This window comes from Pongo pygmaeus, chromosome 11, assembly GCF_028885625.2.
Source record: "Pongo pygmaeus isolate AG05252 chromosome 11, NHGRI_mPonPyg2-v2.0_pri, whole genome shotgun sequence".
Taxonomy (NCBI): Eukaryota; Metazoa; Chordata; class Mammalia; order Primates; family Hominidae; genus Pongo; species Pongo pygmaeus.
In genome coordinates, this window is record NC_072384.2 from 82788110 (window position 1) to 82804885 (window position 16776).

General features: G+C 36.4%; 1 protein-coding gene across 2 annotated transcripts in view; it reads right to left on the reverse strand.

Annotated features, from left to right (window-relative positions):
• The window catches only part of NCKAP1 (NCK associated protein 1), a 113275-nt gene extending 96760 nt beyond the window's left edge, over positions 1–16515 (reverse strand). The window contains exons 1-3 of one of the 2 annotated variants that reach the window (XM_054478984.2): positions 16041–16515; positions 3000–3017; positions 1828–1938 (exon numbers count right to left, since the gene is read on the reverse strand). In XM_054478984.2, coding sequence (XP_054334959.1) covers positions 1828–1938; positions 3000–3017; positions 16041–16148 — 237 coding nt within the window. In that variant the 5' untranslated portion in view covers positions 16149–16515. The remainder of the gene's footprint in view (positions 1–1827; positions 1939–2999; positions 3018–16040) is intronic. The other variant, XM_054478986.2, reaches the window with a different exon arrangement.
• Positions 16516–16776: the final 261 nt, after the last annotated feature.

A 16776-nucleotide genomic window follows, 5' to 3' on the forward strand; every position in this document is an offset into this window, starting at 1 on the left:
TTTGTGCTTCAAAAGTTAGAGAAGTAAAACTATTAAAAAACAAAAAACAACAGCATGATAATAAACAGTTTGCCCGGCATATCAAGAACAGCAGATGCTCAATTGGTCTTTTAACAGACAATTTTACTGTTGTTTCACCAGATATTTCTAATTCTAAGGAAAGATCTAATATTAAGGAACAATGCATATTCTCACATATAAGTTTACACACAAACACATATGTAAACTAAGCTTCAAAGATTCTCTGAAGAGCTTATGTCAGAAATTTTATGAGCTGTAAGAAAAAGTGTATATAAAATTAAGACAGATTTTCATAACAAAATCTCTCTTTTAGAGTGAGTATATAATCTCTCAGATGAGGTAGCCAATTAATGTCAGTAACTAAAAAAGAGTTCTCCACACAAATAAAAGTGTTAAGAAGTGCCAGTTTTGAATCACCTATTTTGCAATCAGGAACTAATTATAATGCTTTAATATACTGATATAATTATAAAACAATATTTCTGGCTGGGCACAGCAGCTCATGTCTGTAATTTCAGCACTTTAAGAGGTCGAAGCAGAAGGATCCCTTGAGCCCAGGAGTTCAAGACCAGCCTGGACAACATAGTGAGATCTCGTCTCTACAAAAACAATCTTTTATGAAACCTCTACTAACCTGTACTCCCCAAAAACACAACTTGATTTTTTTTAAAAAATGCCTTAAAAAGCACTTTATCTGACTTATTTTTATTATGCTAGTTCTTACTAGCTAGTTCTTACTAGCATTTTCTTTCTACATGGAAGTGTTTTTAAGTAAAAGTATCAACAGGCTAAATACAAATCTTCAACGAACATACATGATTTGAGAAAACAAAAAGGTGACAATGTATCTTTTTATTTTTAAACTAGTCAAGTGCAGTAGCGAGAAGGGGGCAAAGAGTAGAACAAGGAGCTGGATCTGTAACTGATGCGAACAATCAATTGAGATAACTCACTATTTTTGGACCAGCTGACGATATATCTTTTCAACAGAGCTTCTCAAAATTATGAAGATCATATGTGAGAGGAAATTTCTAAACTACATTTGTATGTAAAGCAAAAGAGGCAGCAAAGATAGTAACAAGAAAATATCAGAGAAAAAAATAAAAAGAGAAGACAGGCAGAAAGATTCTGAGTCAAAATTTATATAAAAATGCCACACTGAGGCAAAAAATAACTCTAATTTCCCAAAAGTAGTTATTCATAAAAATTACTATAAAGATGTGTAAACATATCAGGAAGACTCTGAATATGACCATTCTTCAGTATACTAAGAAAAAACTTTCCCACATGAAAAGTAATATGGGGATAATAAATACCCTAACACAATCATTTACTTGTACTATTTAATCTTTAGAAATCATTCTGTCAATTATGAAAATACTAGAAAAAACAACTACATTTTAAAACTAAATACAGCTAACTACTTAAAACAACAGAAGCTCTATGCAGACATTTACTAACTTCAACAGGAAGTTTATGACTATAAGAAACAAAAATATCCCAAGTATTCACACAAGAATTTGGAATATATACATATCTATTACCTTACTCTTGTTGCAATTTGAAAGGGAATAAATATATAGGAATCTAAGATCTTTGCTGTAATAAAGTGGCAATGTCGCTAAGAGTTATTTTTTTCCGGTCTCAGACATAAGAATATTGTCTCAAAAAAACCCTTAAGGTATATAATCTGTATATCAAAATGTTAAAAATTAGGTAAATAAGAGCTACTATAAGCACTGTGTTGAACACTGTTTCTCTAAAAGATGGTTAAAATCAAGTAATAGAAAAATTTAGATAACTTACATTGTTGTTGCGGGTTTCTACAGCAGGGAATTTTCTGACTATGAATTTCACAGCAGATTCCAGGTTTTTGTCGATAAGGTAGGATGGTTTTGCCTTGGGGTCTCCACATGCCTATAAAACAACAGTAATAAAAAAAAGTGAAATGCACCCTTCTTCTAAAATCAAAAATAGCAAATCTGCAATTAGAAATTAAAGAGATATTTATTGTTTTTGGTGAGCAGGTGATAAAATGAATAGGCAAAGTGCAGGGATTGTCACAGCTGAAATATGCAATGGGAGACAGTACAGAGATGTTCTTCTACTGAAAAAAATGCATGGAAAGTTTCAAAGCAGTTAGCGCAGAACAGCAGTGAAGGAAAAAGCTCAAACCTAAAAAAAAGAAAAAGAAAAAAAATTCTTGGTTTGAGGTAGGATTGTATTCATCTGAAGCTAATAAAATATTACAAAATTAAATATTCAGTAGAGTACTAGACATGTTTCTTTCTAAGTGTTATAAAATAAAAGCTTATGTTTAAATGTTTTTTCCAAAATGTTTTCCTCATGCACTTTAAACATTTTAATACAAGAGCCCTAGTTCAAAAAAACTGGAAGCTGCTAAAATTGTCTTTATAGTGCTAAGGTGTGTTGCCTCATTCCCTGAACATCTGAGTTACAACACTGTTCTCCATCATACCAGCAGCACTTCAAACAATGAATCTACATCTGTTCTATATATCATAAGCACAGAACAAATGGATATGTTTACGTTTTGACCGTATCAGCAGTACAGCATTCTCTGCAGTAAACTGTAAGGCACTATACAAATGTAAGATATTATTATTAGAAAGAACTTTCTACCTGAACTATTACAATACAGAATATAATCTTGAATACTGTTCCTGTTTCATTATGTGACATTTAATTAACTGCTTGCTAGCGAGATGTTATTCCTTAGGGAATTACTAAAATTATAACATTTCTATTTAACTTCTTTTTATTGCATTTTAAAAAGGATGTGTCCTTTGAAAAGTTACATCTGTCTGCCATGTGTGAGGAAATACACTACTGCAATTTTATAGTTTTCCATTGTTTACTATGGCTATGTTGTGGATTGCAGAAAGAGAAGTTATGAAACATGAAACTGATCTGAAAGCGGGCAAGCGGGCAGAGGGAAGGTGAAAAGCTTTGCAAACCTTCCAAACTTGTCCTTGCTGGGGAAGCATTGTAATAAAAAGAGAGAAAATTACGTGTAAACAATGATTGTCAAACTATGATATACGTTTCAGAAGAAAACTTATGCACTGCAGACTACGAATAACAGAACAAGATTAGAATTATATGGTGCTACAATTTTAAAGGTATTCTAAGTAGCGAGTTTTAGTATAAAATAAATTTATAGAGTTTATACTGTTCATATAAATACTACTGTGTACGTGTACAATCAGGTCAGTTTCTTGGTGCTCTTTCTAAACCAACTTAAAATAATACTAGAAAGAAGGAAAATAAAGACTACATGCAGCTATAAAAACAGGAGCAAAACCATCAGTGAAATTTTACATACCTTAAAAAGAAACGGTAGCCGAGAATAAAAATAAATCGTTATTGGATGACTTTTGTATTTTAGCTCAAATTGCAACTATTTTTCAAACATCACCTAACTTCCTACCATGCCAAAGTATAAAAATCAATGTTAACATTCCTATATTTTCCAAATGGAAATAGGAATGCAGTAAGAAATCTCTTAATTCTCAAATATAATTAAATAAAACAAAATCTTAAGAAATTTAGAACTTCATAATCTTTAACCAGATTGACATTACTACTATGTAAATTCCATTTCAACATCATAAATATTAACATAAATCCAACTTTCCTTGAGTAGACTATCATTTCTTTAAAATATTCTTAAAATCTTCCCATTTATATTCTTCTCCCCAAATATTATATAATGGCTAAGATAATAATCACATACTAAAAATTTGCCCAAACACAAATAGCTATAGATTAGCATTGCCTTACACAATCACATAATAAAAATCTAGTGTCATAAACATGCTTGAGGTAGTGCAAAATCCTAAAGTGATTCCAAATTATGTTCAGTTTTTTCATATGTATTGTCTTTCATATTCTAACTATTGAAAAATTTAGCTATCCATTCCTCTATTAGGGACTATCACATATAATGAAAATGACAGATCACCATACCCATTTCCCACAATCACAAATTTTACTGTTTAAGAATGTAAACATATAAACAACTTCTTTGGTTGATAACCAAACAAGGGTGTGTATGCGTGTGTGTGTATACACACATACACATATATAAATGAGCAGCTCTTCCTTCTTACAATGAAAACAGAAAGAACAGAATTTCATTTTGTCCAAGTACAGTGGCTCACGCCTGTAATTACAGAAATGGGGGTACGGGGCCTGAGCCAGAAGTTGGAGACCAGCCTGGACAACATAGCATGACCCTGTCTCTACAAAAAAATGTTTTAAATTAGCTCGTGGAGAAGTAAGCTCAGGGCTTTAAGAGAAAAAAAAATTATAAGGATGTGGTGGTGCACAACTGTACTCCTAGCTACTTGGGAAGCTGAGGGAGAAGATCACTTGAGCTCAGGAGTTCAAGGCTACAGAGCTCTAATCACACCACTGTACCACAGCCTGAGCCACAGAGTGAAGCTCTGTCTCTTAAAACTAAAAACTAAAAAAAAAAAAAAATTTCAGAAAAAAATAAAGGACTATATAATCTGCTTTCCCTGGAATTGATTTACCTTTTCCACACTGCTCAGTGGACCTTATCTAACATACTTAATTGGGAGGCAGTATGTCTCAAAGGTTAAAAACAAATATTCTGGAATAAAACTGGCTGAGTTTCAATTTTCATGACTTACTAGCCATGGGACCTGAAATATATTACAAAATATCTCCTAATCTATGTTTCTTCGTCTGTAAAATGGGGAAATTAGTACTTACCTCACAGGGTTATTATAAGGATTAGAAGAGAGATAAAGAAACCATGTAAAGCATTTAGCAAAATGATAAGCACATAAGTGCTGTAAAAATGCTAGCTGCTTTTTAATAATAGCTATAATGATGATAATTATCCAAGTCTAATATGAATAGTAATCACAGTAGTAACAGTCTTTATCATAATATATATAGAACTAGCAAGTTAGTGTTAACTTCCTTATGCAACTATTAAATACAATCCCCTCTCTCAATCAAGTATTTTCTTTATTCACTTTAAGCCTAAACATCTAAATATAGCCTAAATACAGCCTAAAGTCTACATTTGTTGTAACTGTACAGAGTTTAACCTAATTGTTAAGAACCTGAGTTTCAAGACAGGCTGTCCATGTTTAAAATCTTGGCTCCTTCACTTAACAGCTGTGTACCCATGAGCAAGCCATTCTCCCTATCTGTGCCTCAGTTTCTTCAACTGTTAAACAGATAATAATTACAACCTATGCTAAAAAGTTTTTACGCTCACTACATGAAAGTGTTATCTGTAGACTTTACAAGAGTATTTGGCATATCAAGAGCTCCCAAAAAATGCCAATTAAAAATAAGAGGTTAATATATACAGAAGTACTGGGCCCCATCTTATCTTTTTCTAAAATCCACTTACTTGATTTATTTGCTTAATAACAAGAGAGACACTTGTATGGGGAATACTTAAGCAAAAAAGAAGAAGTATATGAAAAAAATAAACTGACATGACTAAAAGTTATCAGCTAGGTAAAATATATCCTGGCAAAGAACCATAACAAATAATTCAGGTAAGAAGGCTGATTGGGCATGGTGGCTCACAACTGTAATCCTGGCACTTTGGGAGGCTCAGGTGGGAGGATCACTTGAGGACAGAAACTAGAGACCAGCCTGGGCAACATAGCAAGATCCTATCTCTACAAAAAACATTTTAAAAAAACTCTAAGGTTTCCTACTATACTAAAACAGTATAGCAAAATTCCAACTAACCAGAAGTTATAGTTTATAAAAATTCATCTTATTCCCCACCCAAACTCAAAAAACTTTCATTTTGAGGATAAGAAAATCACAACTTGCATTTTCAGAAAACAGCCTGCTATTGGTATACTTGAAACCATGTATCTTCCTATTACATCTACAATATTACACAAAATTAATCCTTAACTCAAAGTTATCACCTTTTGAAGTATCAAATTTTTAAAAACTAAATACACAATTAAACTTAGTTATCAAAACATTTTAGACTAATATATTTCTGAAAGGCTTACCAGAAAGACGTAATCAAAAGATTTAACAAATTACCAATTCAATTAAACATTTGAGCACTTCTATCCCCCCATACTCCCAAAAATAGAAAAAAAGGAAAGGTGAATACAGTGTAAAATGATGTCTAAATCCCTGAATTTTATAGCCCTACCAAAAAAAAGCTTTTTCAGAGAATTGACTAAAAGAGGTATTTCACTACACAGAAAGAAAACTATGTATAAACTACAGAACTGAAAAAACAAAAACTCCCCCAAGTACCCTGTTTTACTTTATCTTGAGTCAGCATATATTTTCATAAAACATAAAATACTATAATTTCAAATTTCAGAAGATCTAAAATAAATTTAAATATTTATATACTTAAATTTCCAGTTCTCAGAATTGGAACTTTATTCTCCAGGAATATTCTAATTATAATATTTTAAAAGTCAGGATTATTTTATGTGGCAGATAAAATTACAGTGATGTTAAAGGATATACTTAAACATAGTAATTAAAACCCTTGTCTCTTGGGTCAAGTGGATAATAGCGTATATGACCTTAGGCAAATTGCCTAACCTCTCAGCCTCAGTTACCTAACCCATAAATTGAAGATATTATTACTCCCTACTGCATAGGGTACACTGTTAAAATATTTAAAAGATAAGATACACATAAACTGTTTATTTTGGTGCCTGGCACATATGTAGTTAATAAATAAGTTCCAAATAATTTTTTAAATAAAACTTCTTTATATACATGGATATACATAGTGAGTTCTCAATTATGGAAACAAGATTTTCCATAAAAACAATTCTAGGCTGGGCTCAGTGGCTCATGCCTGTAATCCCAGCACTTTGGGAGGCCGAGGTGGGCAGATCACGAGGTCAGGAGTTCAAGACCAGCCTAGCCAACACAGTGAAACCCCGTTTCTACTAAAAATACAAAAAAAAAAAACAAAACCAGGCGTGGTCTGGCGCCTGTAATCCCAGCTACTCGGGAGGCTGAGGCAGGAGAATCGCTTGAACCCGGAAGGCGCAGGTTGCAGTGAGCCAAGATCGCGCCACTGCACTCCAGCCTGCGCAACAAGAGTGAAACTCTGTCTCAAAAAAAAAAAAAAAAAAAAATTATAGGTCAGTAGTCAATTCAATATCTCTAAGTTCCTTTTAAAACACAAATCCGATGTTATTAGTAAAAATAAAGGACAAAGATGTTTCAGAAAACTACACAATATACTATCCGGGCCACAAAAGAAACATCTTTGATTAGAAACATCAAGCCTAGACCCTATGCCATTTTAAAGTATGACTTTAAAACAAATCTTTCTGCCACTCTACCACAAACCCCCGTACTGAGGCCTTTACTCAAGCTGTTACAGCATAGGATTACATACCACAGCTCAACTTTACATGGTTAATGTTACTATTTTTCCAAGAACTTGCCATGATGACAAAAAAAAAAAAAAATACAGATTTTTAAAATTCCTCTATCTATTCACAAGAGATGAAGCAACAATCAAGACACAAAAAAACCAGACTGCTCGGTAGCTCACACCTACAATCCCAGCACGCGGGGAGGCCAAGGCAGAATTGCTGGAGCCCACAAGTTTGAGACCACCTCGGGCAAGAGGGAGACCCCGTCTCTACAAAATATTTAAAAATTAGCCAAACGTGGTGGTAAATATCTGTGGTCCCAGCTACTGGTGGGCTAAGATGGAAGGACTGCTTGAGCCAGGGAGGTTGAGTCTACAGTGAGCCCTGTTCACAATCACTGCAAACTCCAGCCTAGGCAAGAGTGAGACCCTGACTCAAAAAAAAAAAAAAAAAAAAAGAGAGAAGGGAAAAAACAACAAAATAATCAAGATACAAAAGGTGTTGGAAGTAAAAAGAACATTTACTGTGCAATTATTGTGTGCAAAACACCTGTGCTTTAGAAATTATCTAAACTATCACTCAACAGAAAGGAAAGGAGCTTCTGAAAAATTAAGTAACTTGATCAAGATTTCACAACTACTGACAGGACCTACAGAGAAATTCATACCTGATTCCAAAACACTATCTAAAAATATATGTCCCCTCCCAAAAATAATGTTTAAAACATGCTCCACTTATTCAAAACCTCAGCTGCTTAAAACTCAGGAAGCAGTTGCTATCACGGTAAAAATCTGATCAGTTCAATCCATTTTATTTTTTTGAGACAGCATCTTGCTATATTGCCCAGGCTGGACTTGAACTCCTGGTCTCAAGAGATCCTTCTGCCTCAGCCTCCTAAGTACCTGGGATTACAAGCACGCACTACTACTGTGCCTAGCTTCAGTTTTATTTTTTAATTTCTATTCTAACTCAGGAATAAAACACATTCCTTTGCTAAAATATGGAAGAACAATTATTTTCTAGTACAATAATTGGAAAAAATGCCAAAATAGGGAAGAACAAAATGATTTTCTAGTACAATGAATTAATTGAAAAAATATGAACAATATCTCAGAAGTCAGAGTGAGAATGCTATTCGTGAGGGCACAGAAACCAGCCCCATCTGAATAATGTCAAGGATGAGGAGAAAAATACAAAATTTGGCCAATTTATACTAGAAAGAGGAATTTGACTTAATAACCAAGAAACACCACACGTTTTGCAAAATTGAAGGAATAAAGGGACAAAGATTCTTCCCTGAGTTTTCAACACATTGAAATTAATACCTAGAGGAAGAATAGACATTACCTGAAATTATGGAATGTAAAAGTAATATATACCTGTGATTATTTTATGTTCCAATTTTTTAAATAATGAAAATATTACAGTATGAAAATTGTCCCTAAGTACTGGAAAACCTTATATCGAGAGCAAAATAAGACTCAAATTCATCAGTAGTTAGCTTTCTGATTATTTTTTTCCTCCTGTGTTATGATGTATATTTTGGCCAACCGACCTGCTTTAAGCTAGCCCTTTCCCTCTATCTTAGGTAGGTGAAAAGAAAAGAGAGCAATCTACTGCTAGTAATTTGGATTAAGAGGCTTGATAACAAAGTACACTGAAATTATTGGAAATGCTTTCAAATTAATGTAATTTTATCAATAACTACCTCTTAATTGGAGCCAATAATGAAGATCTAAAAATACAGAAATCACAGTTATTGTCCTTTAGACACAAGTTCTGAGAAAGTCATGAACTTGAAAAGCTTCAACCCATTATACCTTTCAAAATTATTAAAAATTTTAGTGATTCAAAAAAAAGAAAAAAATTTAGTGATTCAAATGAGTTATTAATTACCATTCCATTTACAAGAAGATATATATGTCACTGTTGCCTTTAAACAGTTTTCAGCTTCCAATATACAGGATCATCTCAGTTTATGAAGCAAAGGTGTTTTTGCAGTTTTTTAAAGTATATATATTGTCACACCTTTGCGGTTAAAAAGAAATTGTTATTTAAAGGACTACTGTGGAACACATACTTCTGAAATACAAATAATTATTTTGTCTTAGCAGTAAGTAGATATCAAACTGTATCTGGCAGTAAAATAGAATAGTGAGGAATGTTTCCTAAAAGGTAGTCTTGAGCTTAATTTAATCTGGGGGCGGGGGGAATGAACATTTATTAAGTGTCCACTATGTTCCAAGCCCCAGAAACAGAACTAGTAACAACAGCCACCATTTACTCAGCTCTTATGCTTGTTACAAGGCACTGTACTAATACTTCCTATGGATTACCTCATTTAATTCTCCTCTTAACCTATGAGGTTAATAAAAGCATATTCCAAAAACGTGAGATAACTGGAATATCTGTTTAAGATTACAAGAGTTAGAATCAATAAGACTAAGCTTTTTGGCAAAGCTTAGAAAACCAAAAAATACAGCTTGAAGCATAACAGAAGCTGAGAGCAAATAAGTACCACGGAGCTGGTTTTGCTAGTAGAGAGCCAATGTGCAGCCTTCCAGAAATTTAGTTATAACCCAGACAACTAAATTAAATCACTACAGTTAATAATTAGCAGGAAAAGAAATTACAGGTATTTAAGAACTTACATTTCACTTATTTCAGTAGTTAACATTGGAACAATTTCAGGGATTTTTTTCTGTTCAAGTTTGGGTCAGGATCCAGATGTATGGAATTTGTAAAAACCTTCCAAGATGATTCTATTATGTATCCCCGGCTAAGAACCACTGATATCCTCACTTCGTAAGTAAACTACAGCCCAGAAAGGTTAAATAACTTGTTCAAACTAAAAAAAAGTATCAGAGCATTATCTAGAATCTACCTCTCTCAACTCACAGAATATTCTGCAGGTACGGAAAATGTTTAGAAAATAAGTGAAGTTTAGAGGTCATATGCCTGCAAGAAGAGCATTACTATTTTATACTCTAACACAGTCATGCATTGCTTAATGTCATCAGATGATTTCGTCGTTGTGTGAACATCAGAGTGTACTTACATAAACTTAGATGGTATAGCCTACTATACACCCAGTGTACATGGGATATAGCCTACTGCTTTCATGCTACAAACCTGTACAACGAGAATACTGCAGGCAATTGCAACATAATGGTATGTACTTCTGTATCTAAATGTATCTAAACATAAAAAAAAACAGTAAGAATACAGTATTATCTTATGGGACTACTGTGTATATGCAGTCCATCATTTAAGTGTTATGTGAAATATCATTATGCAGAATGACTGTATTTTGTTATCTTTATACAGATGCTCCTCAACTTAACAATAGGGATACATTCCAATAAACCTATCTTTAATTGAAAATATCATAAATCAGCCAGGTGCGGTAGCTCACACCTGTAATCCCAGTACTTTGGGAGGCTGAAGCGAGTGGATTGCTCGACCCCAGGAGATAGAGACCAGCCTGGGCAACACGGTGAAACCCCAACTCTTATCAAAAAAAAATACAAAAATTAGCCAGGCATGGTGGCATGTGCCTATAGTCCCAGCTACTCGGAAGGCTGAGGTGGGAGGATTGCCTGAGCCAGGAGGCAGAGGCTGCAGTGAGCTGAAATCGTGCCACTGTACTCCAGTTTGTATGACAGAGCTAGACCCTGTCTCCAAAAAAAGAGAAGAAAATGCATTTAACACACCTAACCTACCTAACATCATAGTTCAGCCTAGCCTACCTTAAACACTTACATTAGACTACAGTTGAGTAAATTATCTGGTAATACAGTACACTGCAGAGTATCAGATCACAAGAAAGTATCATACCACTTCCTACTGCATGCCATAGCTTTCGTGCCAACAAGAAGTCAACAAATTGTTAAGTCAAACCATCACAAGTTGGGGACCCTCTGTATATTCTACTGAATAAAAACTCTGCAATCTGAAATAGTAACTAGTTAGTTTCTGTCAGTGCCTGCCTGAAGTTTCTATTCATACTTCAAAACCAAGTACAAATGTCACTCTCCTCTTTACCATCTCTCCCAGATTATAATCTTTAATTGCCTTCTCAAGACTCCCACAATCCTACTTACACACTGCATTTTAGTTAAATATCTATACATCTCTCTCCCCACTAAGACACTAATTTCTTGGCACTAGAGACTTCGTCTTAATTTACCTCTATTTCCCTCATGCCAGGGAACACATTCAATAAACGAAGAGTAAATGAATAAATTAAAAGGGAAAACCTCAATATTTGAGAGTAACTGAAAGAACAGCTCATATGATGGCTTATAAAACAGTTTTAAAGATGCAATTTTATTACTATCTAAAATAATCAACTATGCAATAACAAAGCATTTTCCAGTATAGGTTCTTCTACTTATAACAAGAGAATCATTTCAAACTGGCACATATACAACCCTACCTACAAACTAACAATTCAGTAGCTTATAAAGTTATAAAGATGGGCAGACAGTGAATTTTTGAAGTCACTCATTTATGTTATGTTTGAGTTTTTGACAATAAACATATATTCCTCTGGTAATCATTAAAAAATTTTAAAGTTACTTAACAATTCCATAAAGGAAACAAAAGATGGATTATTTATCATTGCTACTTAAAAATTAAAAATAATTATTTTTCCTAAGCATCTCTGGAACATGCTTCTGCATCTGATTGACCAAAAAAGAAAATAACGCCCTAAGTAGAAACAAATACAATACTGAAAGGGAAGACTAAAACCAGTTCCCCTCCCTTTACCCTGCACTGCTCCCTTCACAAACATCTTTTCTTCTCCCACTAAATAAGCAGATACCATCTAAAGACTTTCAATTTTACAATGCTATTCCTGTTAAATTTTTCCTTAGAAAATAAATTTATCCAAAATAATGAGAAATGGATAGGGAAAAAAAGAAAAATATTCCTCTAATGTTTTTAAAGCAGTAAAACTGCATTTAAACCACCACAATACTCCATTATAAAAAGTTTGTAATAGTTGTACGTGTTTTTTTTTTTTTTCTCATTCTCTGTCCTTTACAGTACAGGCAAAAATTTAACAGGAGGAAAAGACGCAAGTATTAACTAAGATCTTTTTAATACAGAGATCAATCTCATGTTGATAATGGTGGAGGAAAAGAAAGAAGAAGGAAAAAAAGAGAGAGTAAACCACACACACAAAAATTTAACTGAGCAAAATGTTTTCTTTGGGTATTTGGCAGTTTTGTTAAACAGTTATACAATTTCAGAAAAACAATGTTGCCCAAAAAAGATGCTCAGATTTCTAAATACTGTTTTCACATATTACCATCCTCTATCTTCAGAAGCAATTATGTGAAGTAGGTAGGGCAGGCATAAATTATGCTCCCTACATTACAGAAAACTAAACTGAGTTCAGTTATTGTTTAAAATGAAACATAATTTCTACTCTACTACTTCACCATAAACTCATAAAGATAGAGCTGGAATAGACTTTACTGTTCCTTTTACAGTTAATTTTCCCCATTTTACAGATGAGGAAAAGTGAAGCTCAAGAAAGTCAAATTACTAACCAATGTTAGAGAACTCTCAGTGACAGAATGAAGACTGGAATGCAAGTCTCTTAACTTCGGGCCCAGTGCTCTTAATCCCACCACCACACAAGTTGCCACGCTGGAACCTTTAAAAATGTTACAAATCTCTACATAAGTGAGTCACATTATTAGGTCTGGAAAGGGGAAACCATATATTAAAAAAAAAAAAAGGAATTAAGCAACAAGTAAATTTAAATGTAAAGCTACCAATAACCTTCAAGTCTTTTCCCTAAAATCCGCTTTTATGTGTTCTTACATCCTCCATCAAACTACAAGTTCCCTAAAATTCCCATAAATTGTAAATATTAAGATCTCAAAATTTTTGACTGATGAAATTAAAAAAAAAAAAATTCTTCAGTAATCATGCTCCAACTTCCCCAATAAGCGTCAAAGCATATTATTGACAATAGTAAGTTATTTTACTTAACTATTTTTCATTGTATACATTCACTAAAATATCATTTCCACTGTATACTTCCAATTGAAACAGAGTAATTAGATCTGGTAGACAATCTAATGCACATGCATTAATGAAAATGTGATAATTGATTGGCAAACATGTATTATGAGGTGGAAGGTTTTTTTTTAGGACTAGAAGAGGTTGAGATTGAAAAGATTATGTGGTTTATAATGCAGTAAGAATGCAGACAGCATGAACCTAATAAACACATGGTGAACAGATCTTACTCACTTCTTTGGCAAGATATTTGAACAAATGTTTCAATTCCTAGCCAGCTGGGAAGATATGCCAGACTCACAGACAATTCTATAGGCTGAAAGATCCAAAATCTTATCTGATTCATTTACATGCAAAATTACACAAAGGGAGCAAACCCAAGGGTATTATTATTAAAACTAGAGCACACAGGTTTTGAGAGAGAGGAGGGAAGTAATTCATTCATTTCAACCTGGCCTAACTTGAAGGCCTCGAGTATCAGATAAGGCCCTAAATACTCTAGTATTTCAAAAATTACACTGTCCCTGCCCAGAAAAAATTCACACTCAAGCAAGGTAAGCAATGCATTTCTTAAGAAACTAAAAATATAAGGCAAGTGCTAAAATATGATGTTTCAATAAATCAAAATATTTGACATGGATATAATAATGATCACATTCAACGCATTTTAACTTTCACAAGTTCAATAATACAAGAGGCTGAAGCTTCCCAAAACAGGAAGTGAAAAAAACAGTGCTTTTGAGAAAAGGCAATGAACTGGAATTATAAGAGTTCAAATGCCCAGAATTTCATTTAATCTTATTTATGAAGGTGGGATATTAAAGTTTGATTGCATTTATCCTACAAAAATGTTTAATAAATGCTTAGAAAAGGTATTTTGCCCAAATACCCAAATCACTTTTGATGTTACTCTCACTTCCTCTTTTAGAAACCATCATAACCATTTCCTTTAAACCACAATACCACAGTCTAGTAACTTTCATAATATTTGACTTGCTCGTTTTTGGACAAAAGTCATATAGGAATAAATTTCCAAGTTTTTTAAGCAGCATAATCTCCCCAAACAGTTCAAGTCAATGCAACCTCTAAGTAATACTATTTAAAACTGAATTACTCCTAATCTATATAAATTTATAACCTAGGCTCCTTGGTAAATGCAGAGGGGCTTCTTTGTCATGACACTGAGCTCCTGCCACATAAAAGGTAACAAACTGAGTAAGCATGTTGCAGTTACTCTCCAGATAGCACTGGGTTTAGAGTAATAAATCCTTGCAATTAGGTGAGCAACCAGATTTTGTCCTTATCCAAAATTTATCATCATTAAACCAGGACACTCTTTAGAATTAGTGTCTACATCAAATTGTAAAAAATAAATCAATTTTACACTCAAACGCTTGGAAATGAATTTCAAAAAAAAAAAAACTTTCTTCAGAAGCCCTCTCAACCTACAATCTATTGCTGTGATTAAACTAAAAGGTAACATTCACGAGATATTAAAAAGCCAACAAATAGTTATGAAGATATGACATCAAAGACACATTGGAAACTCAATGGATCTAAATTTTCCAAATATCTCTTTTTCTCTTTATCAAATTGTTTAAAACTTACCAACCTTGCCTTAAGGGGAGAGATTTTGTTGTTTTGTCCTAGGATAATGAATGTAATTATTTGTTCTAGCTTTACATGGACTTTTCTAAACTTCAGTGGTCTTCCACTCCTTACTGTACCGAGGACATGTAAAAGCCTTTAAATGGGTCTATTAGCTATAGTTGCTCAAATTATCAGACTATGCTATAAATCAGCAGTAATTGCAACATTTTTACGGTTTTTATTTTGTACAGACACAGAACTTTAAGAAATGGTATTGGAAAATCTAACATGAGGAGGAGTACAGGGGAAAGAGTAGAAGGTTGTTGTTCCAGTTCTAGTGACTCACAGCCTAGAAGTATTTCAGAAAATTGGTTCCACCCTCACTTCCCCCTCCTCTCCACCTTCAAAATGAAATAATCCCAAATCGTCAACACACTCTCAATGGCTTTTTATTTAGCAATCTAAAATAAAGTGGCAAAGTGGAGGGGATACGGGATTCATCCAATCAGCCCTTCTCTACCCACATTCCCACACCAAAAAATGGGGATGTGGGGTGTAATCCCTGTTCACTGCTGCCATCTCCGTAAGAATATGGAACACTCAAGTTTTCCTACCCACCTAGAATTTCGCCCACCCACCACCCTCCCTTTCCTATGGGCCCCGTCATGGGGGCGGGGGCGCCGAGGAGGGGACAGCTCCCAGCTCCCGGCTCCCAGCGGCGCCCCCACCCCGTGTGAGGCCCAGCGCCGGATCCCGCCGCCGGGAGCCGGGAAATGGCTTCTCTGCCTTCGGCCGGCCGGCGAACCACAGGGAGAGGCGCCTGGGACTCCGCATTAGGCCGCGGCGCATCCAGGCGACCCCGGGCCGGGCCCCGGGCGGCAACGCGGAGATTTCTGCACCCGGCGCCTCCCGCCGCCCCCACCCCACCGCCTCCCTTGCCCTTCATCCCTCCCGGGCCCGCCCGCCTCCGCCGCGGCCTCCCCGGCCCGTGCGCACCTTCTTGATGTTGTAGAGGCGGGTGAGCATGCCGACGCCCCGGTCGTTGAGGATGGTGAGCTTCTCCGCCAGCTTCTGCTGACTGGGCTGCAGCACTGAGCGCGACATGGTGGTGGTGCCGCCGCCGCCGCCGCCGCCGGCCGCCTCGCGCCCAGTCACTGGCCCGCGGCCTTCGCAGCAGCCTCTGTCGGGCCTCCTCCCCTCCCGCCCGCGACCTCCGCCTTAGGAGAGCGCGCCCATGGCCCTCGCGCCCCAATCCCGCGCCGGCGACAGAGCGAGCCGCGGCGGTCGCCTCGGAGCCCCTTCTCCCGCAGCAGCCCGCGCCCCGGCAGCCTCCTGCCTTCCGCCCGCCGCCCTTCCGCCCCCACCCCCGGCGCTCTCCGCCCCAGCCCCCAACGAGCCGCCTTCCCTGGCTGCTCCACTAGGTGTGGCGGCGGCGGCGGCGGCGGCGGCGGCGGCGTCTCCGGCGGCTGAGAACGAGGCCGCTTCCCGCAGCCCCGGACGGGCCCTCGGTCACCTGATCGGCAGCGCCGGCGCCCCCGCGAGGCCGGACGGGGAACTGCGGCCTACGGGCCCTCGGCCTGGCCTCGCCGCCGCCGCTCTGGCCCTGGCCCTGGCCCGGACCGCCCACTACGCCTGATGCCGGGATGGGAGTCCCAAACGGGGACTGAGTGGGGTCGCGTTCTGTGCTTTTTCCACTTCGCCTCACACCCCACTCCTTCAAGTTCCCAAAAGT